The sequence below is a fragment of the Pomacea canaliculata genome, linkage group LG3 (genome assembly GCF_003073045.1).
Source record: "Pomacea canaliculata isolate SZHN2017 linkage group LG3, ASM307304v1, whole genome shotgun sequence".
NCBI lineage: Eukaryota > Metazoa > Mollusca > Gastropoda > Architaenioglossa > Ampullariidae > Pomacea > Pomacea canaliculata.
Window position 1 is genome coordinate 16,370,396 of NC_037592.1, and position 27,073 is coordinate 16,397,468.

General features: G+C 36.9%; 2 protein-coding genes across 2 annotated transcripts in view; both read left to right on the forward strand.

Moving 5' to 3' along the window:
* Positions 1 to 21,909, forward strand: LOC112558578 (MAM and LDL-receptor class A domain-containing protein 1-like). The gene is made up of 29 exons (XM_025229117.1): positions 1 to 125; positions 523 to 770; positions 1,411 to 1,636; positions 1,962 to 2,084; positions 2,783 to 3,037; positions 3,745 to 3,897; positions 4,757 to 5,010; positions 5,825 to 5,915; positions 6,281 to 6,421; positions 6,674 to 6,933; positions 8,121 to 8,352; positions 8,674 to 8,942; positions 9,099 to 9,186; positions 9,610 to 9,738; positions 10,717 to 10,851; positions 11,274 to 11,399; positions 11,651 to 11,778; positions 12,476 to 12,557; positions 13,240 to 13,362; positions 13,826 to 13,981; positions 14,221 to 14,324; positions 14,995 to 15,159; positions 17,021 to 17,111; positions 17,709 to 17,861; positions 17,977 to 18,111; positions 18,946 to 19,080; positions 20,062 to 20,201; positions 21,336 to 21,436; positions 21,769 to 21,909. The coding sequence occupies exons 2-28, from the start codon at positions 585 to 587 to the stop codon at positions 21,429 to 21,431; spliced, it is 4,176 nt and encodes a 1,391-aa protein (XP_025084902.1). The 5' UTR covers positions 1 to 125; positions 523 to 584; the 3' UTR covers positions 21,432 to 21,436; positions 21,769 to 21,909.
* Positions 21,854 to 27,073, forward strand: part of LOC112558576 (MAM and LDL-receptor class A domain-containing protein 2-like) — a 15,781-nt gene continuing 10,561 nt past the window's right edge. Inside the window, exons 1-6 of the mRNA XM_025229115.1 lie at positions 21,854 to 21,983; positions 22,930 to 23,115; positions 23,603 to 23,693; positions 24,306 to 24,443; positions 24,744 to 25,009; positions 25,830 to 26,061. Of these exons, the coding sequence (XP_025084900.1) occupies positions 21,918 to 21,983; positions 22,930 to 23,115; positions 23,603 to 23,693; positions 24,306 to 24,443; positions 24,744 to 25,009; positions 25,830 to 26,061 (979 nt within the window). The 5' untranslated portion in view covers positions 21,854 to 21,917. The remainder of the gene's footprint in view (positions 21,984 to 22,929; positions 23,116 to 23,602; positions 23,694 to 24,305; positions 24,444 to 24,743; positions 25,010 to 25,829; positions 26,062 to 27,073) is intronic.

Genomic DNA, 27,073 nt, shown 5'->3' on the forward strand with positions numbered 1-27,073 from the left:
AAGTTTGTGACTTTGAGGCAGATATGTGTGGCTACACACAACTGCCTCTCCTGTTCTATGGAATTACACTACTCAGTGCAGACCATTTTGGATTACCTGTGATCACACCACTGGCTCAGAAACAGGTCTGTAAATGATTGATGCTTGCTATTGTTGAGCCTTGCTATGTATTCTGCCTGTTAAGAAATATCTAAATATTTCTCAAAATCTTAGCAAACATACAGTCCTTTTTTTCAGTATCAAATGGCCTTCTCTTGATTAATTGTTGAGCTTGTTTTTATATTCACTATGATTGGCTTCACTTGTTCATACCATACTGAATCAGCAAGCACCAGTTCTCATTATTTTGAGGGATTTTGGATACATAACTTTTTAACTTATGTTTTGATTTTCCTGAATGATCATTTTGTGGTCTCTAAATTATGCTGTAAACCTAAAAGCTACTTCATCAATCTCTTAATTTGTTTAAATTTCAATCAGAGTAGTTATATTAATAATATACATTATATTGTCACTTTCTAGGCCACTACATAACACTCTCAGGCTCAGGTGGACCAAATGATGTAGCATCAGTGCTATCACCCATGTATGCAGTCTCCTCAGGTGAGTGTCTACAGTTCTACTACCACCTTCATGGCAACAATGGAGGCTCCTTAAAAGTCCAGCTGCACATCAGTGCTGGTGCATCTGTGATCTTGCAAGCCCAGGGCGAGCAAGGTGATCAGTGGAAGAAGGCTCAGGTCACATTAAAAACCATCAGTAGCTACCAGGTAACTATGTGAGCTCTGTAAGATGTGAGAGATGAGAAATGTAACAACACTTCTAGATTCACTTAATGCTAGTAACTGCTTAAGATTACATAAACTGGTGAGTTGTAAAGTCATAAAAATGAAAGAAAATAAAAGTTGATTATGATTATAGATAGTTGATGCTTGTGGAAACAGATTTGCATACTGCTCCTTTTGGATACAAGTGAAGTTTTACTCATGTACACATATACGGGTAATTGCTTCTTTTGTAAACAAAATGCTAGTTGGTGCAATCAGAATTAGTATGCAAGGTGGGGTGTACTTACTGTGTACCAGCTCTGCTGGCTTAAAGAAAATTGATTTATGAACCAGAAAATGTTATATACTGAACTTTTAATATTTTACTGAAAATGTTCAGATTTGGGTGTCCTATATCTATTTTTTTATTGCTTAAATATTTGTGAATAACATATGCTAGATATTTATGTGTGTGCGCGTGCGCGCGCGCGTGTGTGTGTGAAAATGGCTGGAGAAAACAAAATATAGATGTTTTTCTCATGACTGTTTTGTCAGATACAAAATATCAGATATATATTGGGCCAGAATCTTCTTGCACCATAATTTTAAACTGCTTCAGTAGCTGAAATTGTTCTTTTCCCAGATTTCCTTTGATGCTCAGATGGGTCCAGGGTCAGGTGATGTTTCTGTGGATGACATCACTATCCTGCCTTATCCTTGCCCATCTCCAGGTTCCTGTGACTTTGAGAGTGGCTTTTGCTCCTTCACTAACTCTCACACAGATCAGTTTGACTGGATACGTGGTTTTGGAGCTACAGCTTCACACTTCACTGGACCTAGTGTTGACCACACCACTGGCACTGTGAAAGGTTTGAAAGTGTCATTTGTCATTATAACATCAATTGCAAAATTCTTCTGCTGCACATTTTTTAACAAGAGAAATATCATACTTTCTACCCCTACATACTCTCATTTCTCTCATATGTTACAAATTACTCACCAGAAAGTTAATACTTTTGAAAGCAGTGTTTACAGAGGTTCTATTTTCCAATGAGCTGGAATCATGCGTTAATTAGGTGCATTAGTGAACAAATAGGACGAGAAATAGTATCTTGCTCTGAGCTTTACCCAGTAATTATGAAAACAATTGCTGCATGCTAGACCTTTACAAAGTTTAGTATGTGTTTTTTGAAGGCTACTACATTTTCATTGAGAGCAGCAACAACCGTCCTGGTGACAAAGCACAACTTATGAGTGAGACCCTAGACCCCACTCCAGGGAGCTGCTTAGTGTTCTACTACAACATGAATGGTGCAGGTATGTTGCACAATTTTCTGCACACTTTTAAAAATGAATTTTTTATTATTTGATAGTAACTGTGTATTTTTTGTTGTTGGATCTTGTCATATTTGATGGGCATCCACTTTAGGAATAGTGACCCAAGATTAGGTATTTGACCCTATTGTAGTCTAGCAGCCAGTGATTGAGGACAGCAGCTTAGAACCATGGTGACAGTGCAATTGTTGCTAGGGGTAAGAAGACAAAGTCTTTGCATATGAAGGGCTGAGTTGTGTTTTGTGACAATGCTGCAGATCATTAATTGTTAACAGCATTTTTTTTCAGGAAAATTTTCATTGCCATTATGCACAATTTTTCATGTTTACCTTGTTATTATTGGTCAACATTTAAATCTCCAAAAATTCTTGCAAATAAATGTGAGATCCTGCATAATCTTATACACTTGCATGTATTATAAGTTATTAAGCATTATCATGTAACTCCTGATTAAAGCAAATACACTAACTTTTCACATGAACCAAAATGGTTTCAAACACCCCTAGTTTATAAATTTTAACACCATTAATTTAAGCACCATCAAAGGTGCCATTAACTGATCATCACACTTTTCCTTTCTGCTATACCTTTTTTCCCTTTTTTGAAGATTGGTATGATTGCTTATGACACATCTTTATAACATGATTAAGTTGTCAAGTCTTTACAAATTTTTCAAACAGGAATGGGATCACTAAATGTCTACCAGTCAACTAATTCCAGTCAGAAGCTAATCTTCACTCAGACAGGTCATCATGGTGATGTGTGGCTGCAGGGATCTGCAGACATTATCTCTGCCACATCTTACACCGTTATCTTTGAAGGAGTCAAGGGAGCAAACTACACAAGTGACATGGCTTTAGATGACATCTCATTAGCACGGGGTACTTGTTCTCAGCAGTCAATAAGCACAACTGCCACCACTTCAACTTCACCATGTAAGAATTTACTGTGTGACATTCATAACAAATTTTTGTGTTAAAACATCTTCCAGAATTATATGTATGATTTCAAGAATAACAGCAGAAATTCTTTCATAATACATATTGCCATATTCAAAACATTTCCTTCCTAATGTCTTCATTTGGACAGTTCAGTCAGTTTCAGATGTATATTAAAAACTTTTATTCTGAAAATATCATCTACAGTAACAACTCTTCCACTGTAGTTCTAAATGGCTAAGATTGTGTGTGTGGTGAGAAAGAAAAGGAGAGAGGAAGAACACAATTTTCCAAGAGCCATTCCCCATCTTCTTCTATTTTTGTGTTCTTAATTTTTAGCTCTGTGATGTGAAATGTGGAGATCTTGGTCACATGCTGAGATTATGCACTCTGCAATTTATTAATTTTTCTATTATTGTTGTTAATTTTATTTGGGGCTTTCTTGTACATGTATATATAGTATTTATTATGATGTGTACGTAAGTGTATGAGTATCAAGAGAAAGGTGTATGTGCATATGAATGCATGCATGTGAGCAAACCTAAGAAGGTGAATACTGTTTATGTAAGCAGTCTTCTGATTTGAAACTGGTGTCTTTAAACGGCAGGCTACTTATTGCACTAACCGTAGACTCATAGTTTCACTGATGAACAATTATCTCATTTTATTCATATTATTAAAATGATTATGTTCTTTTTGTTTAGCACCACTGCCTGGTCTGAGCTGTGACTTTGAGAAAGGCTTTTGTCAGTGGACCCAAGATACTACTGACCAGTTCGACTGGACACTACAACATGGCGCTACTTCCACTTCCAACACAGGTCCCATATTTGACCACACACGAGGAAATGTCCAAGGTTGAAAATCTGAGACTTTCATGATATAGTAGCATTATTTTACTATAGTAATAAAGGATTTGATGGGGCCTGATGCATGCACATGTGCACACACACAGAGGCAAACACACATGTACTAAATAATAGTTGAAGGTACCCTGACCACACCTTGTGACCCTGTGGCCAATGGCTTGCCCAGGGAGAGGGAGACAAGTTTGGCTGTCTTGCAACAGACCTGTGGTTCTTTCTAGAAAATTCAGGGGTAAGAGGATCAGTGGGAGCATGATTGGATTGTTTGCTTCACCATGCTGGAATAATTGACCAGCACAGGAATAAACACCCAAACCCAACAACAGTTTTGAGTTGTTGTGAGAAGCGGGAGACTGTTTAACCATCCCTGTCTTGCACTGGTAAACAAGTGATGGTCAAGGTGGCAATAACCACCCCTAATGAGGAATGGAGGTCAGAAGTAGAAAAATCATGAAATTAAAGGATTGCAAGGCTCAGTTGCAAAACCCAGTAGATGTGTGGATACTAGGTGTCAAGCAAATAGGAGAGCCACCCCATGAAAGATAACTTCATTGTGCCTCCCATCAGGCACTGCACAAAGAATTTGGCAAGCTGATGAGAACTAGCAAGCAGTGATCAGTAATATAGAGAAAAAAAAACCCAGTTCATGGTACCAGCCCATTACATTACAAATACTAAAATAAACCTGAACAGTAAACTGTACTGAGAGATATTTATCCTTCAGTAAAAATTAATTTCAACAGCAAATGGTGTATTCTGCATAACAGAAATGGCTCTGTCAATATGGACCTGAGGTTTGTACTATATGCTGAGTTTTTATTCAATCTTTAAAGCTATTTGTTTATTTCAGGTTACTATGTGTATATTGAAACTTCTCAGCATGATGCCAATGACTCAGCCCGCCTTAGGAGTCAAACATTCAGTACCTCCGGGCCCACATGTGTGACCTTTTGGTACCACATGTATGGTGCTGATGTGAACCAGCTGAACTTGTATCTTGGGAGTCCTGGACAACTTGGTACTAAAATCTGGACAAAGTCTGGCAACCAAGGCTTCATGTGGCTGTATGCTGAGGTTGAAGTAGGGGCTGTTTCTTCATCACAGGTATGCATTATAAGAATGCTGAGCCAGAAATAGCTTGATATGGTTTTGACTTTGAACCTCTTGTCCAAACTGCTTGGCCTCTTTTTCTCCAGAAAAAGTATCATAAAGTCACCTGGGTATTTGAGGCCTATGGTTTCTGAGCAAGGTGGAGTAGGACAGGATGACTAATGTAAATGCACCTACTGCAACAAGCACAGTTGTGAACACACATAAATGTTTACATTTACATGCATACATATGTAAAAATGGCTGCTGCATGTGTATGCACACGTACATTAACACATGTGTGGTATGCATTGTGTTGACCTGACCTTAAGCACTGAATTGGACCAGCCAGTAAACTTGATCAGTGCTATTGCTTAAGTCCAGGGTGCCCAGGTCACTGTGTGTGTAGAAGACAAATGAGTCATGTAACAAATTTTAGAGGACAGCAGGGATGGGGGAGGGTGACAGATTTTGGGGATGTTGAGTGGGAAGGGAAATAAATAGTTGTGGCTGGATGTTTCAGTCTCACTTCTTCAGATTTATTCATTCAGGCAAGGTTGGATTTATAGTCAGTCAAGTCACAGAGTGTCTCTTAACCTGATTCTAAGATTCCTGTTGACTTATATGGACAGAAGTGTTCCTAGACATTGTACCTTAATACCATCCCCTATTTGGTAAAATAAACCACCAGCTTTTTCCTACATAAAAAGTGTGTGAAAATGTATATTTGTTTCATGAAATGTCTATGTATATTTAGACATATTGTAGACATAGCTAAAAGCATATCTCTTTCATATTAAGACTGTCACTGGTTCTTCTTCCCTGGCAGCTTATATTTGAGGCTTTGCGAGGTAGTGGCTTCATGGGTGATATAGCACTGGATGATATCATTGTCCTGAATGGAGCATGCCCTGCACCAGGTAGAACATTTGGTTTAGTTAGATTACTGTGACATTCTTTGTTTGGGCTATATAAGCCAATGATGTACAGAGTGTGTTCAAGTATATGCTTTTGCTGTAAATTAGCTTTTAGTTACTGTTCTGTTTTTATGTCATGAATATTTTCCCCCAATTTTATCTTAATTTGATTTATTCATATTTATGTTTTCATTCTCAATCCTTGCTAAAATTGGATTTGACTTGTTCCTTCTAAGCAATTTTTTTAAAATATTTGCGTTAGTGTACTCTACAATTTTTGAAGGTGGTAACATGCTATAATGCTTTTTTTTCTCTAGGAACCTGGCTGCCCTTACCTAACAGGTTGAAATTATTAAATTATTTTGCAGCATTTTGTGATTTTGAGGACACCCAAATGTGTGGTTATACACAGTCACTAAGTGATCAGTTTGACTGGACTTTGAAGTCTGGGCATACTGCCTCTACAGGAACAGGTCCTGCATATGATCATACTTACACCACAGCTCAAGGTAGGCTGATTTACATGTTGCAAGAAGCTTTAAAAAAGCTGTTAGTCTTTTGTTCTGAAGGAAGTGTCCTTCTTTTGTATAAAAATACATTGCTGTTGTTGTAAATAATAACTGACAAATAACTACATCAGCGAATGATGCTTTTGTAGCTTTTGCATAATACTCTAAAATAACTTGCATTTAAAGCAGGGAAATCTGGATACGCCAATTATTAGAGATAATTTTGTCCAAACTTAAAATACCTTTTTAAAGGTCACTACATGTATATGGATGCTGGGAGTCCCCACATAGCTGGTGACAATGCAGTAATACTCAGCAAACCTTACAACCCAACTTCAGGAAGCTGCCTATCTTTCTGGTACTACATGTATGGGGAAAATGTCGGGACTTTATTTGTGATAATTGCTCCTGTGGGCCAACAAGTTCCACTATCATCATGGACTTTAGATGGAGACCAAGGTGCCCAGTGGAACCTGGCTGTTCTCAGTATTCAAAGCATAGACAAATTCCAGGTAAGTGGTGTCACCATAGTGTAAATGTTTTCCGAAGAGTTATTTGAAGCACTGATTTTTAAATGACTCCTCCATAATTGGTCAGTACAGTGAAAGCTTAGTCAGTCTGAATACGGCAGTTAATAATGGTATTTTCTTTGAAAGCTAAACAAATCAAAGGTTTATAAATTCTCTTGAGTTAGTACAATGAACCTTTAATGGTAAAGGAACCTTATCACCATATACAAGCAGTCCTCGACTTACGATGTTGTTCCGTCGTGTTGTAAACCGATTTTCGTTGTAAGTCGGAACATATATGTAAGCACTTATCCTATCCTAACACAGTAATTATCAAAAAACATATAAAATATAAAAATAAATTTTATATAAATATAAAATACATGAAGTTCACATTACAACATTTACAACGCAAAACCACTTAAGTCAAAACAAGGCTTCATACAGTAAACGGGAGATGTGTCGTAACCATGAAACATTGTAACTAGGGAGCTGACGAGGACCACCTGTACACATCATGATGACATATTTTTATGACAGGTATATAAAACTTCATGCCTCATCCATTTTGAGAGATATCTCTGGTCACCTTCAATATTTTTGTGCAAAACAAGAACATTATGATAAATATTATGCAGTTATTTCATTGGCATAAAAATTCAGGTCTCTGGAATTATTAAATTGCTGTAAGGCATTCTCAAGGCCCTCTTGTTCTTCAAAGTGTTTTTCTTTGAGGAGGATAAAGTCAGATTGGAAGAAGTCATTTGGTGAGACCTCAAGTAAATGTAGAGGATGAAGTACTCTGAAATCCATCTTAAATAACATCGACTTCATTCTCCTGACATGCTGTCTACTCTCTGGTTTGGCCAGTCCTGATTGTTGTGTTTGCTGTTTTAACTCATAATGTGCCATGAATTTTAAAAAGTCACACCTTACTAAGTCTACTCATGGGGCCCAAAATGTGCAGAAAAAGCTACTTGTCACTTGAAGAATAAAGATCTCCAAAGCCTTGATGAGTCTAACAGTGCAGATGACTAAAGTAGATGACTCAGAAACATGTACAGCCCCATAATGAAGTTAATCATCTGTCAGTGTTATTTGAAATACGTTTTGTAAATATATTGTTATAAACAAAAGTAATACATAAAGAAATATATATTAATAATGCCTCATAAAATGTCATCTTTCAGATAATGTTTAAAGGTACTGTTGGGAGTGTTGTTATTGGAGGGATTGCACTGGATGACATCCGTGTTACACCCACAAGCTGTCTTGCTTTGGCAGACTGTGATTTTGAGCAGGGTGGGATCTGCAGCTGGACCCAAAGTAAAAGTGACAACTTTGATTGGGTTGTAAGCAGTGGAGAGGCAGGGTCCTTGTACACTAGGCCTTCTAGTGACCATACAACAGGAACACCAAGTGGTGAGCCAAACAGATACATTTTGTTACAGCTAAAACTCTAACAGATTTTGAAGCATTAGGAGAATACATTTCAAAAAGAAAAACTTATTTATCATTTTGCAGAAAAAATTGGTAAATAGCTAAAACTGCATGCATATGCACTCATAAACACAACAAAAGCACAAAGGTCCATGCAATAATTTCTGTCTCACACACAATATATATATATACACACACATATATTCCCAACAACAGTAGATACAGTTGGTGACTTAGGTCATCTCATGCTAATTCACGATCACAAAGCTGTGTGCTTACTAAAATGTTCACTACTTTTCCCAGGGGAGTACATCTACTTGGATTCAAGCGCCCCACAACATCCAGGGGATACAGCAGTTTTGACATCTCAGATACTTCCCTTCCATTCTGAGATTCTCAACTATTGTTTCACATTTTGGTATTACATGTCACGCAACACCGTTGGCACTTTAAATGTCAGCTATACCATCCTTCCTGGACATCCTGTGACTGGTTTTTCTCTTACTGGTAACCAGGGAAACTCCTGGATCCAAGGGTTTTTGGACATTCCTACACCATTTGGAGCTTTTTTGGTGAGTTAATTGTGCTTTAGTGTACATTTTTACAATAAAGACTTTAACTTATGAAATTTACTTTTGGTTTTTATGTCTTGTCCTTAACATGCTTTTTGTTTTATTCTAATTTTTTTTCTTTACTATTTCTCATCACTTGAATTTTTTCTCTCCTAGCTGTCCATAACTGGGTCATTGGGCAATGGTTATCGAAGTGACATCGCACTGGATGACTTCAGGGTTTATCCTTACACCTGCTCACAGGGTAAAGATAGAGACTAACACTCTTATAAGTGACATTTAGAAACTTACTCATGCAAATAGAAGATGATGTTTGATGACATACTGAAGCCACGATGTACTGAAATTTTCATACTTAAAGCTACAAAGAAGTAACTTCCACATCTCAGGATAATAAGGCAAATCAACTGTAAAATAATTGATTATTTTCTTTAAAAGTAATGAATTAGTTTTTGTAAAAATAATTTATTAATTTCTTTAAAAACAAGTTCATAGTGATAACCTTTGTGGAAGTTTTCATTTCTAATTACTATTTGGTACCTGTATAGAAAAGATACCACTAGTCATTAGTGCCTTACAGAAAATTTGTTAAACTTCTTTTTGGCATTAGTTTTTAAAATGTACTATTTTTTAACATTTAATAAATTCACATTTCTTTATTTTCCAGTTAAACTGTCCATAAATGCCTCCAGAACCTTCATGTGCAATGATTCGGCCAACACAACAATTACACAAGACAAAGTCTGCAACTTTATTAGAGACTGTCCACTTCCATACTTAGACGAAGCCAACTGTGGTATGTTCCTTCATGCATATAAAATTGATAAATTAAGAAAAAAGTGAATATTAACTAATGTTTGCCATCCATTAAGGTTTACATTAATAAGATGGGGGGGGGGGGAATTGGTGTTTTACACCGTAAATAAGACATGATGAAGAATCTGTAGAAACAATCTTTATATCACAATATACATATTTTTTATCATCTAAGACAGCTACCTGCCTCTTCTTTCTTTGACATTGCCACCATCTAATAGCTATGAAGAACACAGCAAAATGGGCATGCCAGTTTGTTTTTTTTGTAATTTCACATCTATGATGTTATTCTTGTATAAATTTTCTCTGCTTACTAGCAAGTTTCTTCACCAGATGCCTGTGTGAGAACTGTGTTCAGCTCTTGCATTTTAGCCCTCATCATACACACACTGTCTGAAGTGCTAACTTATGAGTTGCTCTGTATTTTCTGTCCTTAAAAGAAAAGCAGCCCTTTGCAATGAAAAATCAAAGCTTTTGGCTTTTGAAACCTTCACAGTTTCTATTAGCAAAGAAGAGAGAAACAAAAGACTCAATGCTTGACAGAATGTGCTACAAGCTGCCTTTGTTGCAAGCTGAAGGCCAATTGGTTGGCAGTGCTGATTGGTGCGCAAGTTTATATTGGTCCAGAGGGGATGGAGGGGGCCACACCTAACCTCTCTTTAGGCAAACTCCAACAGCACAATCAGCACTATCTTCCAATATGACTGGGAACCCATGGCATAATAGCCATCCCATTGGGTAGAAAAGAGAGGTAAAATTCTAGGAGAGAAGTTGGTTGGTGAGAGCAAGACACAAGTCACAGCACTGTCAGCAGAAATCATTGCCATCTCAACCACTTCTAGTTGAGGTCTCAGCTTCTGAGGCAGAAAGTGTGCCTACACTTTGGCATGCTTGGTGATGGTCACACAGGTGTCTGGAAAAAAACCTAAGTTCTGTTATGTCAGTCTGCCTTTTTCAGGGGACTGTAACTTCCAGTATGATAACTGCCAGTGGACAATCGACAGCAATGGCAGTTGGCAGTGGAGCTCAGGGAGTGGCCAGTCACATGAAAATAACTCTGCTCCCATGTTTGACCACAGTGGCAGCCCTACAGGTTTAATCTATTTATTTTTTTATAATTAGAATAATAATAAATGCATGATTTGTATTGTGCACAGTCATGCTCATAAGGAGCCTGCTTAGCGCTTGAGACAAGAAATCAACAACAGGTTTTAAAGTGAGGGTCTAGTGTTGAAAAAAAAAGATGGAAGACTTTCTGTATTTATTACTTCTTGCAAAGTATTAATTGGTACTAGTTGTAATTTCAAAAGCAGCTTTTACCATTTTTATGGCTATCTCTCACAAATATATATGTGCACACTCCTAATTTAAAGTTGTTCAATAGACTTTACCTGTGTTATAATAGCTGTTAACGCCTTTTGGTGGCATTATTATTAGGACGACTAAAGAATAATTTTGTGATTATTTCTGTGATGATTTCATTTCACTTTTGATATTTTTTATATTTCTATTCAGAAAAATTCCTGTACCTAGTCAGGGGGTATGGCACACAAAGTTCTTTTTCTGACATGTACAGTATTCAGTTTGGTCCCTGCAGTTCTACTTGTCAGATGCAGCTGTACTACTATATTTCTGGACAAGGTTAGTGATATAATTTTAGCAGTTCATTTGCTTCTTAAATGCATGAATGATAGTTACAAATAGGCGGGTTGAAATTGTAATGATTGAAGTCGCCCCATTTAGCTTGTGGTCTGCCTTGTAATGCTCTACCTTCTTGTAACTTAATAGATGTTTAAGGATATAAGGACATGTCTGAAAACATACGTTTGTTCCTGGTGTATTTTTTCATTGTGATATTTAAAAAAGTAAATTGAACACTCTTGCTGCTACAGCCTCTCAACTAAAAGTCCTGCTGCAACAAGGTGAGGAGATGTCACTTCTGTGGTCACCTCCTCTACAAGGTGGTGGCAAGTGGATGCAGGTCACAGTTGACATATTGCGTGTGTCTACACCGTTCAGGGTGAGGACAGCCACTAGATGTTCACTGTTATCAAGAGATGTGATTTTTTTGGTTTGGGTCAGAATAAAATGCCTTAGACCTCTGTAAAGATGACCTTAACATATAAGAAATCACCAAGGCACATGAAAGCAATTTCATTTTTTGTAAAATATGAGCTATAAATGAAATTAGAATAATAACTTTAAAAAATTAATTAAAGTTTAAAATTTGTAAGATAAAATTTACTTGTAACCAGGTGACCTACCACAAGGCACACACTTATACAAACTTCATGAAGATAACACTTAAAACAGAGCTTAGGTTGTTGATATCTTTATTATGGTGGCCACTTTCTGGCTGCCAGTAAAATGCCAAACAGGGCAAACTTTAGACAAACTTTCTGCCTCAGAGGCTAAGACCTCAACTGGGCTGCTGGTTGAAATGGAAATTACTTTAAATAAAATTTATGATTGAAATATAAACCAGTTTCTGAGACACCTTCAACAATCTTTTTTGGGAAAAGAGGGATACTGTGATGTATTCTTCTTTGTATAATATTAAAAATAACAATATTATCAATAATTATATTCCATATTCTAAGTAATGCATGGCATTGATAAGCCTTAGATTATAAAATTTCATGATTGCTGTAGGAATGTTTATGTTATGCTACTACAAATATTTAGCCTGTTCATATTTTCTTTCATATTGCTTTTAGATACACCTGCAGGGATATATGGATTCAAGTGATAGCATCGTGGCAGTGGATGATGTCCAGTTTATAAACTGCAATTTTCCAGGTACTTATTTAGATATGTTTAAAAAAATAATACTAGTATATGAGCTGAAACATTGTTTAGTTACTCTTACTGAGTGTTTCAATTGCCACAGGAAAATACAAAATAAGGATACAGAAAAATAGAACTTATCACCTGGAGATCCTGTTGCTAACAAACAGAATTTTTTACCACATTGCCAGTAGAACCAGTGTTCATCACCATTTCATCACTTAGTGACAGCTAGGTTTCTTGTCATGGGATGGTGCCACTATATTATCAGAATTTTTAATTCTTGTTCACTTCTTCCTGTCTGTGTTATAAACTCAGATATGTTTGAGAAAGCCTTACTATCTTCATTAATTTTCAACATGCATCATAAGTAGATGAAAGAAATGTTTATTCCTTAACTCAGTGACATTTTGTCAGTAATGGCTTTGCAAGTGCAGCATCATTGAGGCATCGTCACACTGCAAGCGTTAGCCATTTTCATATATTTTCTAAACAATAGTGATCTTACAAGGTAAAAACATCTTAAGAATAGCAGGTCTTCCTTCTCCATTTGAGAACGGGGTTCCTATGTGTAAGATTTTATTAGGGGTCTATACAAGCTAGTCGTATTGTCTTCTTATTTGGTCAAAAGTGTGGGCAATGCTTTAATGACTATGTATGTCATCTGCAAGGTGCATGCCTTTTCTGTCTAAAGTGCCAGGGAACTGCAACCTCAGTCAGATTCAGTTCCACTGTCAGAGCACAGCCTGTGTCCCCATGGCAGCTGTTTGTGATTTCACTGATGATTGTGGTGATGGCAGTGATGAAGTTTCTTGCAGTAAGTCTGTAAATAAACTGGAGTTAATAATAGGATCAAGATTCCTTGATTTGACAATAAAGCATGACAGTTGTATGCATGAGGCATATGTTTATATTCTTGGTTGTTATCTGTCATACATCATAAGGAAAGTAGTTAACAGTCATGGGACAAAGTTTATAAATGCAAGTTACTGAACAAGGGGAATTTTCAATTGTGCAATAATTTCTACTTCAGTGCTATTTCTGGGCATGTCTGCTCTTGCATTCGTTTCCTTGTATTTGTATATTACATCACACAAAATAATTTTTTTTTATCCTGGGAAAGGATAGGTTAAACCGACAAGTGTAAAAAATAATGTATGATCCCACTTTATTGCGGCTCCATGCTCCTCGAGGAGTATCGAGGACTAAACTAAACAAACTAATGCACACTTTATTAAATTTATTCTTTTATCCTTATGTCTTTCTCTCTATCTTCTTAGGTACATATCCTTCACGCACAGACTTTGAGCAAAGCCTGGGAACATGGTACAATGACCAGTCTGGATCAGACAACTTTGACTGGACCCGTACACATGGTTCAACCAGCACAAGTAATACTGGTCCCTCACGAGACCACAGTAGAGGAACATCTAGTGGTGAGTTTGTGTCAGATATCAGTTTCAGCAGATGATAAACTTGTGTGCATTATAAAACATATAATTTTTGCTTTAAAGAATTGATAAGTAAGAATTTAATATTCTTGATATGCAGTAATTCTTGATAGGCATTATATAAAAATATAAATTTATTTAACATTTATTGTGATACAGCGAGAAGGGGAAGCAATGTTGAGTGAAAACCTCAGTGGTATGATAGATTAAGTTTTTCGTTGCAGGCTACTATGTGTACATAGAGAGTTCTGTTCCAAGGAAACCAGGTGACAAAGCTTGGCTTGTGAGCACTAATGCCTTTAATCCCACATCAGGATCAACATGTATTGTAAGCATTTTTATTTATTTTTCTTATGCTGCAGTACAGATTTAGAGAACTTGGGTCAAAGGAAATTTTATGGCCACCTGTAGAAAAATATACATTATATTAATGTACACATCTAACCTTTATATTATACTCCCCCCATCCCATTTCACTATCTCTCTTCTGCTTTAAGGCCACAGTTCTCAAACGGTGGGGCGCGCCCCCATGGGGGGGGGGGGTGCGATGTGCTTACAAGGGGGCACGAAGGTGGTCATTTTTTAAAAGTTTCTTATACTGGTATTAGTGAAATTAGATTACATTGCTGGCTAAGGGGGCGCACGGACGTACCTTTGTTCGTCAGGGGCGTGACAAGTAAAAGGTTGAGAACCGCTGCTTTAAGGACTTAGTTTGTCATTGATAAATCTCGGTTTCTTTTGAATGGCTGGCTGTAGTATAATTTTTCTACCTTGCTTTTATTGTTGAACCAACTCATGGTCAACTCTGGCCATCGAGTTTCTTTCACTACACAAGACAATTCATCCCTTATTTTTCATTTTGGTATCTTTGTGTTCTACTTTGATTTTTTACTTTTTTTTTTCACTGCACAATGAGCTATTTGCTCAGCAGGGAACTGTGTGATATCAAATTTTGTTATTATTATAAGTCATACTATCTACATTTTTTTCTCTTTCAGTTGCGTTTCTACTACCACATGTATGGAAAAACTATTGGAAGTCTTAATGTGTACACTCGGACATCTCTTCTTGGTGGCTTAAAGCAGATTCTCTCACTTTCTGGTAACTACGGTGATGCATGGATGCGCGAAGATGTGATTCTTCAAGAGACAGAGGAATTCCAGGTGGGCGACAAGTCTTTAATTATGTTGTTACAAGTGTAAATTAGTTACTTTCATGTACTAATACAGTTAATGAGAAGCAGTATTTTAGCTGCTTTCATGTGGCAGTAATGCCGCTATTGTGCCCTGATAGGTAGAAACATGGATGGATAGGGGAAGTTCTGGGTGCACCAGTGCTACAGAACAAGTTGTTTTGTAGGTTATTGCCTAGGAGTATATATATACCTAGCATTCCTTGTTTAAGAAATGCAAAACAGCTGTGGGAACTATGCCACGATGACAGTAGGAAACATCCTTGGTTACCTTGTGCTCAAGGTAGCAGTTGGGGAGGGAGGCCTCCAACCAAAGGATGTACCCTTCTCTTGTATGTAGCTGGGCATTATACAGTTACTTGCTCTTCCCTGTCTTAGAGAAGTAAGCCTTTTGTGCAAGAACAAATGAGCATGAATGATATAAAAATTCATTGTCTGCGTGGATATAAATGGTGTCAAATGCTAAATGTAAGTGACATAAATGAAAATTTTGACACAAGAAGGATAAACCAGCTTCTTCTTTCTGCCACAAAAAGCTCTGGTTGTATTTTCTCTTGTATGACTGGTCCTCCAATGTGTAACCACAAAAAGGGCAAATATATACTATACTGGTTATATCTTTATTCATCTATTATCAGCAGTTTAGATGCCTAAGAATGTGTATGGGATGTGTTAGAAGTGATGGAAATACAAGTGCTTGGCAGACAGAATCTTTACACAAAAATTATTCACAGGCATATTAATTCACTCTGCAGCTTTAGTGAATGAAGAAGAAAATTAATGAATATAGTTTTATTGATACTAGCTTTTTAGTTTTATCATTGACTATGACAAATGCTAGAACCATAGCAACATTAGTGTTATCGTTTCTGTTCATCCAGTCTGGCTGTTTGATCCCTTACTGTGAAAATTAGTGACCTTGGCTTGACTAGCACTCATTACCCTGGGAAAAAATACCATTGTAACTGTGTGGTTAGACAGCTATGTAAACAAAATCTTTTTTTAACCAGATGGCACTGCATTTTCATTCCTTGGGCAGAAACGCATTTCTGCATTTGATTACCAGTGATTGGCTTAGTCGTCATTATACTTTGTGCTACGACTTGATATGTTGTCTGCCATCTGCAGAATTGACCTTATGTACTGTATCTGCCAAGAGGTTAGATCTCAGGCAGACTCTTACAACCTACCACATAACACACACACACATAAACTACTCTCGCTACTATGCCACTTTTTTGTGATTGTTAAAAGACACAAGTTGTAAAATTCCGCACAGTGCTCGATTATTATACTGTATGTAGTGTGGGACATGGCAGTTAGGTGGATGGTTAGGCGGAGGGGGTCGACTGAATTAGACATCTAGCGCCAGCTGACGATTCTTGAGAGCTTTGACTGACAGGTAACTTGAGCAAATAAAGCCGTTTTTACGAACCCTCTCTACTATGTCACTCTCGTCACTTGTCATCTTCAGCTCCTACTGTGACCATACAGCCATGCAAATCAACTCTTATCATAAGTTCTTATACTCCAAACCAAATTATTGTACATGGATCCAAGTCCTAGCCATCACACCACATAGTCTAGCATATTGCTAAAACGAGTCATGGCAAGTAAAACCATCAATGAAGTGTGCCTATATGTTGAGCACATGGGATGACTTGAGCCTACACTAAATAACAAAGCAGTGTGCATGTTTCAGTATGTATAATTGTTATAATTATATTTTTTAAATGATGATGATTTCTGGATAGTTCACTGTTTGTTTACTTGGAGCAAAAACTTCAATTGATGTGAAGACTACATAAAACCTTGCATTTTGGGCTTTTCAGATTGTCTTTGAGGGAGAGGTGGGCTATGGTTATCTAGGTGATATTGGTATTGATGACATCTCCATGACACCAGATTGTCATGTGTCCACAGGTAAGTTATCCAGCATATTTTCTTGTTAATCAGAGACTTTGGAAACATTTGGGAAATATTATTATTGGTGATGTTGAATTGAATACTTAAGTGACATTCCCCCCCCCCCCCTTTTTTTTTTTTTTTTTTGTTCAAGGGTAATATTCTGGTAGATATAATTACCAGTGCATCTCTGCCAAGTTGCAATTATTGATATACCAATTAAGGGAGGACACTAATACCTATTCTCAGCGCTTTACATTGAAGATCTCTTTACTACAGCAAATGGTTTTGTGGACTGAATCCCTTCTTGTTACACCGTGTTTGAAATAAAATTATATAAAAATAAAAACATAGAAACATTTTTTGTAACATTTCTAACGGTTGAAAAGATTTTTTAAAATGCACTAGGTGCTAAGAAGTAGATAAAAAGAAGTTAGGAGGCTACAAGAAATATTCAAAAATTATTCTTAATTTTCAGAGTCTGGGTGTATATGTGGTGGACACACGTTGAGAGACTTGATCTATCTGAATGCATATAAGAATATTTTTAGTCTCCTGGTAAATTAGTTTATCATTATAGCCATTTAACATTCATTTAAACTGTTTTTGTTTTAGAATTGCTACCGACAGGCATTTCTCCGCTGCCAACTGAGCCTTCTCCTTGTTCAGCAAATCAGTTTGCTTGTGATGGCAATCACTGCATCCCAAACTCCCAAGTGTGTGACTTTCAGCAGCAGTGCAGTGATGGCAGTGATGAGCTCATGTGTGGTAAGATAGCAGCATAAATATATCCTAATGTAGAGTTTTAACAAAAACAACAGTATATTAAATACAAATTATTTGCAAAAATATTCTAAATCAAGCACTAAACTTCATTTAACAGGTGACTGCTCATTTGAAAATAACCTCTGTGGATGGAGAGATCACAGCTCAGGACAGTTTGCCTGGGTCAGAATGCCATCTAACAACAGTGCCTCAACTGGAGGGCCCTCCTCTGATGCTGATGGTTTTGTAGGAGGTACCTGTGCTTCAATAGTTGGTTAATGAAGTGGATAACTTTCTTTCCTTGCATCTGAGATTGAGAATGGTGTCCTTGGATCTGGTTATTATTAACAAAACCAGAGTTCATTAATATCAACCCACTCTCATATTTTGCAATAGTTTCATTATTTGGCTAAGTTGGTTTTATTATGATGTAGAATAGATTTCTTGTAAGGGTGTCCTTTATATTTATGGGGGAGGGATTGATCAGTTATTAGAGTGGTAGTGTCCAAACTGAGAAGCGCACAGGTTTGATACTCATGAAGTGCAGCTCACTTCCCCCAGTCCAGCCAGCTGGCTGGAATGGGTACCGGATTCCAAAGAGGGTTGAGGAAGGTAAGGCAGCGAGGAAGAGGAGATGGGCACCGCCCTTATATCAAGCTGTCCTCGAGAAGAGTGAAATTTCTAACTCCTCACTCCTTAACGACCAGAAAAGGTCATGGGACAACCTTTACCCTTTTTTTAAATATATTTGAAGCAAGAGCTTGCTGCTGATATGACATGTCACTTGATAAATGACATGATACCTGTCACTTATGATATATAGTTTTAATAGAAACTACACCTGTTTAATTAATATATTTTGTCAAAAATAACAATCTATCTTGAAAATAGTAAACAAAGATAAGCATTTTTTTTGTTGCCTGTTTTTGTTAGATATGGGAAGTGGACCTTTCTGTTTCATTTTAAAAGTATTTCTTTAAAGAAATCTAGAATTACATAGTTACTGCTTGTGTAACCATTTAAGATATATTTATTACTCAGTCATAGAACACAGGTTTACCATAACATATTTGTGTCTTGTGTACAGGTGGTCAGTACATGCTAGTACAGCCTACTATGGGTGTGACCAAAGACCGAGCCAAACTAGTGTCTCCTGTATTCAATGCTTCAGGCTCCACATGTCACATGGCTTTTCAATACCATATGTTTGGTATTAGTGCAGGTATGAGAGGACTGTTAGAGTCTTAAGCTTACCAGTAGAGAAATTGTGATTCTTTTTAACCAGTTGGCTGCATTTTAAAGATAAATCAAGGACTGGGATAACTTTTTTCTTCTGTGTGTATCCCAGATACTCACATGCAAACCCAACTCTCACACAGTTGTCCAGACATTAACACATTCTGAACAAATACAACTATATCTGCCTCTTAAAGAAATGTTACAACACTCGCTGCATAAAAATACTTGATAAAAGTAAAACGAACAATATCACAATTCATTTAAATCCAAAGGCCACTCCTTATAATTACCTGACATTTCCAGCTCTGCGTATTGTACCTATAGAAGTTTCTTCCTCACAAACATTAATCAGTCGGATCTCAAGACTAATAGGAATTAGTTCAACACATGCTCACCATGTCACTGCCAAACAGTGCTTACACACAAATCTATAGTCATGACACATTTAGTTGTAGTTGCAATCACTGGGCTCTGATGTTGCCTGAATCCACAAAAATATATTTCCCATGACTATGTTAAAGACACCACTTCTAGGGAACAGACATTTAACTCCATTTCCACCTCCTAGGACCTCTCATTTCTCTGTGATGATGACTCTTGTGCCAGAATATTGAAGCTAAAGTTCGCTTGTTTGAAGAAGCCTTTATGGTTTCCACATTTTCCTAGGGTTAGTTGCTGCAAAAAATACAAAAGGAAATAAAAAGCAGACTCTACAAAAATACTGAAATATAAATAAAAATAAAATATAACAATATTATGTTATGATATATAATATTATGTTGATATTTTATGTAAAAATGAAGTACTATAAGGTTACAGATGGGGAGACAATAATTTCATCAAAAGGATTAATAAAAATGTTTTGTTTTGTATTTTTGTGTTGACCTGTTTATTTGTTTGTCCTATAATTGTTTTCAAGCCCATTTTTGCTGAATATGAGTTTATTTGATATTCATGTTTGCAGGGAGTCTGATGATCCTCCTTCAGAAAGCTTCAGACATTGGCACAGAGAATGGCATTGATCTATGGCACCATACAGACAATGCTGGAAACACCTGGCAGTACTACTCTGTTGATATAGGACAGATTGACTATCCCTTTGTGGTCAGTGACACTTTATGAGTTCTGTGCTGTGGTAGTCCTGCAAGGAAATAAAAAGCTTGCACACCAAAAAAAAATTGTTTTCAGATGTTTGGATACCTTTCTTTGTACTTATCCCTCCAAGATTTTTTTTCATCTGCTGGCAGGTCTCTGAAAAAGTTTAGGTTGCATTATATTAAAAAATTTGTTTTTGATTATTATTTATCACTCTAGCTTGACTTACTTTTTTTTTTTGGGGGGGGGGAGGGGAATAAGTTGAAATATCTGCTACTGGCTGTTGAAAATCACCATTACTAAGAGAACAACTTAAGAGAACTGTCAAAAAAAGTAGTGATGTAGTAAAAGGTACATTTAATATCTACAGTAGATATAATGATAACTGCTACTTTAAAATAATTGTAAGAAACAGTTAAGCTTAAGGTTCAACATTACAGTACCATTTTGCGAACAAATCACTTTAGGTTCCAAATAATAGCTGTCAAAGACTTACCAGTTGGTGTTGTCAGTGATCTGCTGTTGGCTGTTGGGCAACATTATTTTGAGAAACACTGCTGTTTACTGTCTAGGCAAGGCAGTCGGTCCATGCAGTCATGAGCTGCATAATAATGTTTCAGTCAACTATAGGAGCCACATATATATATATGATGATGGTCCTAGCAAATTGTGATGGAGCAAAGAAATTCATAATATTGCTGTTGTGGTATCATAGCAGAATGCATTTCTTATGTATGTTGTGATGCTAGTGTAAACAAACCTAGTGCACTGCCAGTCATCTAAAAGTATAGCATATGCAGTTATGTGCAGTACATAATACTTGATAATAATAAACAATAGTGCATTTCTCAGACCATATTACCATTGTTATGTGATGCATGACTGTACTGGCAGAGTTCAGTATTTATACCATGAGATCTTGACAAATGACTATAGGTCATTGCTACCCAACAGGTCTTATCAGGTGCTTCAGTTGCATCTATCATGTTTTAGGATCTTGAACTTTAGATCAGTATTGTGGCTTAATCAGTCTCTGAGTACAGTAATTTATGCCAATGTGCTCACCAGATGTGATTTAGGTGAACAGACTTTGAAAAGTAGGTGTAGTCATGCTTTAATAAATTGTTTTGTCCTTATTTGCAGGTCACATTTACATCGCTTCCTAATCCTGGGTTTGGTGCCTATGATGTAGCAGTTGACAACGTTGACTTTCGTGGATTGCCAGTATGGTTTGAATGACACAGGTAATAAATGATCGTGCAGGTCTTGACTGTGGTTTGATTAAATAAATGATTTTGCTTGGGAAGCCCATATGATATCAGAATCTTGAAGGTTTGAGGTTTATCTTTGCAAATAAAACAGCTTTGGGTACTCTTTGCCTTAAGTTTGCAGCGTTCATTCTTTGCAAAGGTTCTTAAAAATGATTAGTGCCTTGCTACAACACATTTAAGACATCATCTAGACTCTAGAGTTTACTTCTGGAATAAAAATCAAAAAATGTTTAACAAGTTTTAAAAGTGAAGAAAATGCTTTATGTGTCTATCATTATGGTTTGTGAACTTTAAATCTTTCTTAGGTTTAAGCATCAACTGCACCTTTGACAATGGACTGTGTGACTTTTTTGAAGTCCGAACTGATAATTTTGATTGGATATGGACCAATCAGAGCACACCAACAATAGGAACAGGACCTGACCGTGATCACACTTCAGGCACAGGATATTATATGTACATTGAGACATCACTACCACAAAAACCTGGTGATGTTGCAGACCTCACATCAGGTCTGCAGGTAAAAAAGCTACTACATTTTCTTCATGTTCTGTTGTAAGCATATTTTCATAGAAAGACGATGCACATGTATGTACATTAACATTAACATATATAGGTTTGGCTGTGTGCTTCAGCAGGCAAACTTGTGTGACATACATCTGAGTGTGTAATTGGAAAACTTGTTTTCCACAGAAAATTTTGTCAGGAAGAGCATAGTGTACAAAACAACTGTTCCCCACACTACATGTTTTTGGACTTGCTTAAAAAAATTTGCATTTAAGAGCTGAAAGACATTACTTAGCCCTCTTCACACCTAGGTGATACATAAGACATTCACTAGAGACCTCCATTTTTGGCAGAGCTGACTTGTCTCACCTGGTTGCACAGCAGGCGTTTTTTTTATGTGACAGCAATTGCTGCATAAAAAAGGAAATAAGCAGAATTTACATAAAAATACCAAAATTCAAATAAATTATACAAAATCTGGCACTTGCCATGTCTCTCTTGGAGGTGAAGTTCTGGTCATGACAGTTAATTATGTTCTCTTCCTATACCCTTCTATAATCTTCAAAGGCTATTTGATTACTCATTTAACACATGTGACTTGGTCTTCTCACATTATGCAGACTCATTCACTCAACTTGCATTCTATGTCATCTATGACACGGGGTTAAAGCAGTTGGAGCAGCTGTGGTAACCATACAAATTGGTGACTTTGTAAATTACTGGAATTTTCATAATAGAGCAGCACTTAAAATTCCAGTAGTTACTAGAAGAAACAGGGATGTCCTTTATTTTAGAATGTTCAGGGAAATATCCCCCAGTATACTAGAAAAACGTGAATGTGTACATATCAAAATGTTGCTAACAGACTGTTGAATATGTGTTCATAATTTTTACTAAAGTCTTTGTAATAAAGCATCAAGTCCACCACTTATCCAGAACTAATAGATCTTTTTGGACAGGCACCAACAAGTGCCACAGGAGTGTGCCTACAGTTTTGGTACCATATGTATGGAATTCATGTGGAGACGCTCAAGGTCTTCCTGGACCAAGGTTCAAATCGTACATTAATGTGGACTCGATCAAATACGCAAGGCAACATTTGGAGACAGGGCATGCGTACCATCATTAGTCTTCAACCATACAGGGTCAGATTTAAAGAAAAACTTTTTTTCTGTGTTCTGTGTCACCATCATGAGGTTATGTTTGATCTGAGTTTTGTGTCTTTATCACTAGATCATACTTTATCTATGTAATTATCTCTATGTTACGTTTGACCTGATTTTAGTGTTGCCTTCTACATTTTTGTCCCCAAAATTAGGAGATGAGTTTGATATCACCATCACTGGATTTTCTATATGTTTGATGTCACCATCACTAGAAAATGCTTGATCTGAATGATGTCACCATCATTAGGTTATGGTTCCTTTGCATCTGAAGTTTATTTAATTTTTGTGTTACATTTCCAGCAGTTACTCAATTTGCAGTCATTATGCAGTTTGAGTTTGAGTTTTAAATACTGCTAGACTCTAAAACTAAACTGTTTAATTAATTGTTCTTTCTTGATCGGTTGGAACTGGATTTGTTTAAAAAGTACTGCAAGGTTAAAACCCAGAGAAACCACATCTTTTACAGGTTGTCTTTGAGGGCGTAGTTGGTGTCAGCTACCTGGGTGACATTGCAATTGATGATGTTTCCCTCGTTGATGGACCCTGTCCTCCTTCATGTGAGATTTGTTTTCAAATTATTAATATTTTTACAAAACTTTCTTTTGCTTTTACCATTCATTTCTATTATTTACCCTTCTAATACTAGAGATAACAGTTAATCTCTTCTTATGTTTCCCTCATATATTCTTTTATGTATTTCTTTGACTGTACCAGATAACATGACCACTAGCTAGTAAGGTGAGCAACTGCCCTCTAACGGCATAAAAAGCCAAACACAAGGCCATAACACACCAGTTGTTTCGTTGGTCACTGTGGTGTTTGCTAGGCTCTCTGCCCTCTTTATTCTCCTATGGTCAGGTCGGGGCTAGGAGAAGAATCTAGTACAGTCAAAGAAAAAATAGAATTTACTCTCAAAATTGGAACCACCATGCAAAATAAAGAGAATTTATTTTGAATCCTTATATTTAGACCTGGTTTTTAGACTTCATTCTTTGTACACATCTTTTTGTGCAAAGTATTTAATATGTTCTCTCTTTCTTATTCCTTATACATAAATTTAATAGTACAAAAGAATGAAGACAAGCTAAAAACTTTAGCTGAGACAGAGTTCAAAATAGTTATAAATCATGAGTAAAATATAAGCTCTTTTCTTGTTTTATCATTAACAGTGGAATGTGACTTTGAGGTAGACTTCTGTGACTACACCCAGAACACAGATGATAACTTTGACTGGACTCGCCATGCAAACTCAACCTCTAACAATGGTACAGGCCCATCAAGTGATCATACAACACGCAATGGATTTGGTCAGTTCTATGAAATATTATATTATAGTATTTTACAGCATTTTCATACATTTTATTTAAGCATTTTTAAGTAGTTGTATTTGGTGTTAGCGAATACTTCTTCCATCTTGATTAAATGATCTGGATGCTCTACTCATGAAAAATCTTCCCATTTACATATGCTTAATAAGAAAACCACATTTAAAATAAATATGTTTGTGTATAGTGATGTCTTGATGCTGTTCACACAGTAGAGCAACTGTTAAACAGTGGTATTTAGATTAGTTTTCGCTGGTTCACAATGAGCTGTTTTCTCCTTAGGTTATTATGCATACATAGATACTTCAGTCCCACGTGGTCCTGGTGACCGTGCTGTCATTACTAGCCCTGCGCAGCAACCGTCTTCACTCAGTCAGTGTTTGACCTTTTGGTATCACATGTATGGCAACAATGTTGGTCAGTTAAATGTCTCCATCATTTCAAATGGCATACCTTCAGCATCTCCTGCTTTTAGTCAGCAAGGTAACCATGGAAATTTCTGGATGCAAGCCTCCATCACTTTGTCACCACCAACTACCCCATGGCAGGTGAGCTTTGTTTACGTGCTTTCCACTATACCTTTCCTATATTTTGTATTTATAGCATAGACAGACACATGAAACTTTAAAAACATACCTGTAAGAACATTTTCTTTAAAATAGTTAACAAATTGACTCCCTCACATATATATTGTGTGGTGTACAGTGAATAGCTTTTAGAACCAGGCACAATATAAGAACTATTATTAGTAGCATTTTCAGTATGTTTAATTTTCAAGTGTGTGTGTAATTATCTTTGTTTTCATTCTTAATATTTGCTATACTTTTATTTTACAAGAAAATAGTTCAATTTTTAATATTTGATCAGAGATTTCTTGCACAGCTAAGGTCTGAAGATAGAAGAATGCACAGCAGCATAGACTATAAAATAAGGATTATACAGTAGTATCCTATATGAAATTATAGATGAGACAGATCTTAGAAGATCTTGAGACATAAAATGAGAAACATCTTTTGTATGGAAGCATCACACAAAGATCTTAAACACTAGAGAATGATAGAAGTCACTACCAGATGATTAACCTGAGAGAAGTAGGAGCAGGGAGTAAAACTTTCACTTACTCATATTTTTCATTAATTTCTTTTCACTGGAAAACACAAAAAAACCTCTATATCCATCTTCTGAATCGCCATAAATGCCCTTTAAATGATAAGCTCACAACAGGTGGGGAAAAATCAACTTTAAATGCCACTATGAATTTTTCTTAAAGACATAAATCAGCACTGATTGCCATAAACACTTAATAACATGATTTACTTTTCTTGAAGTGTGAAGTGACCAAATAGGCTTTTATGCTTTTGGTTTCAGATCATGTTTGAGGGTGTTGTGGGACAAGACCATGTGGGAGACATTGCCATTGATGACATCAAGGTAAAACAAGGTGACTGCCCTCCACCTGGTACCTGTGACTTTGAGATTGACACTTGTGGCTACTTCAATGTTCAGGGCATGGATGACTTTGACTGGCTTCGCTCAGCAGGCAGGACTCTTGTTGCTGGAACTGGCCCAGCAGTTGACCACACATCTGACTCTGATGCAGGTTGGATAAGTGCTAAAAACTATTTGTCATGTAATAAATATTTAAACTAGACTAAAACATAATTTGTTTTGGCTATACAGTCAAATCTCTCTACTATGCCACCTACCGGGACCGAGCAAAAGTGGCATAGTAGCGAGAGTGGCATAGTAGAGAGGGTTCGTAAAAACGGCTTTATTCAAGTTCAAGTTACCCGTCAGTCCAAAGCAGGGGTGGGCAATTAATTTTCCCAAGGGGCCGCATGAGAAATTGGGATGTTTTAGAGGGCCGGACTAATATAGTTAACTCAGTTTTACCCAATACTGTACGTATAGTATATATACTGGCGGGTGGCCGGTCAGAGACAGGAGCCTTTGTCCAAGTCTGGTCCAAAGCTCAAGAATCGTCGGCTTCGCTAGCTGCATTGCATCCTAGTCGACCCTCACACCCTCTGTCACGTGACTGTCCACCACCACCCCCATTGCCAACCCTCCCTGTGTGCGTGCTATGTTCCATCCCACTAACAGCGATGTCCCACACTACCGTACAGTATAATAATCGAGCACTGCGCGGAATTTCACAACTTGTGTCTTTTAACAGTCACCAAAAAAGTGGCATAGTAGCGAGAGTCTGGGTGGCATAGTAAATTTTTTTTTACATTGAATTTATAGTCGGGACCGAGCAAAAGTGGCATAATACCGAGAGTGGCATAGTAGAGGGGTGGCATAGTAGGGAGATTTGACTGTATATGAATTAAGTAACATCTGTTGAATAGATTATCGGTCTTGCAACTGTGTTTGGGCTATTAAATTTTGAGGAGTAGTGGGATTTAAGGGTTAGTCAGCATTGTGCCATTGTGTAGTTGATAACCAGATATGTGTGCACTTACATGAAGTACTTTGGTAGTGAAGTAACAAGACTTTTCATTCTTTTCATGTGAACAGAACCTTTATCCATCAGAGGATCAATAAACCTACAGAACATGTTTGAAAAATCTTTTTTCTTTTGATTCGGGATTTTACTATTAACTTTTATT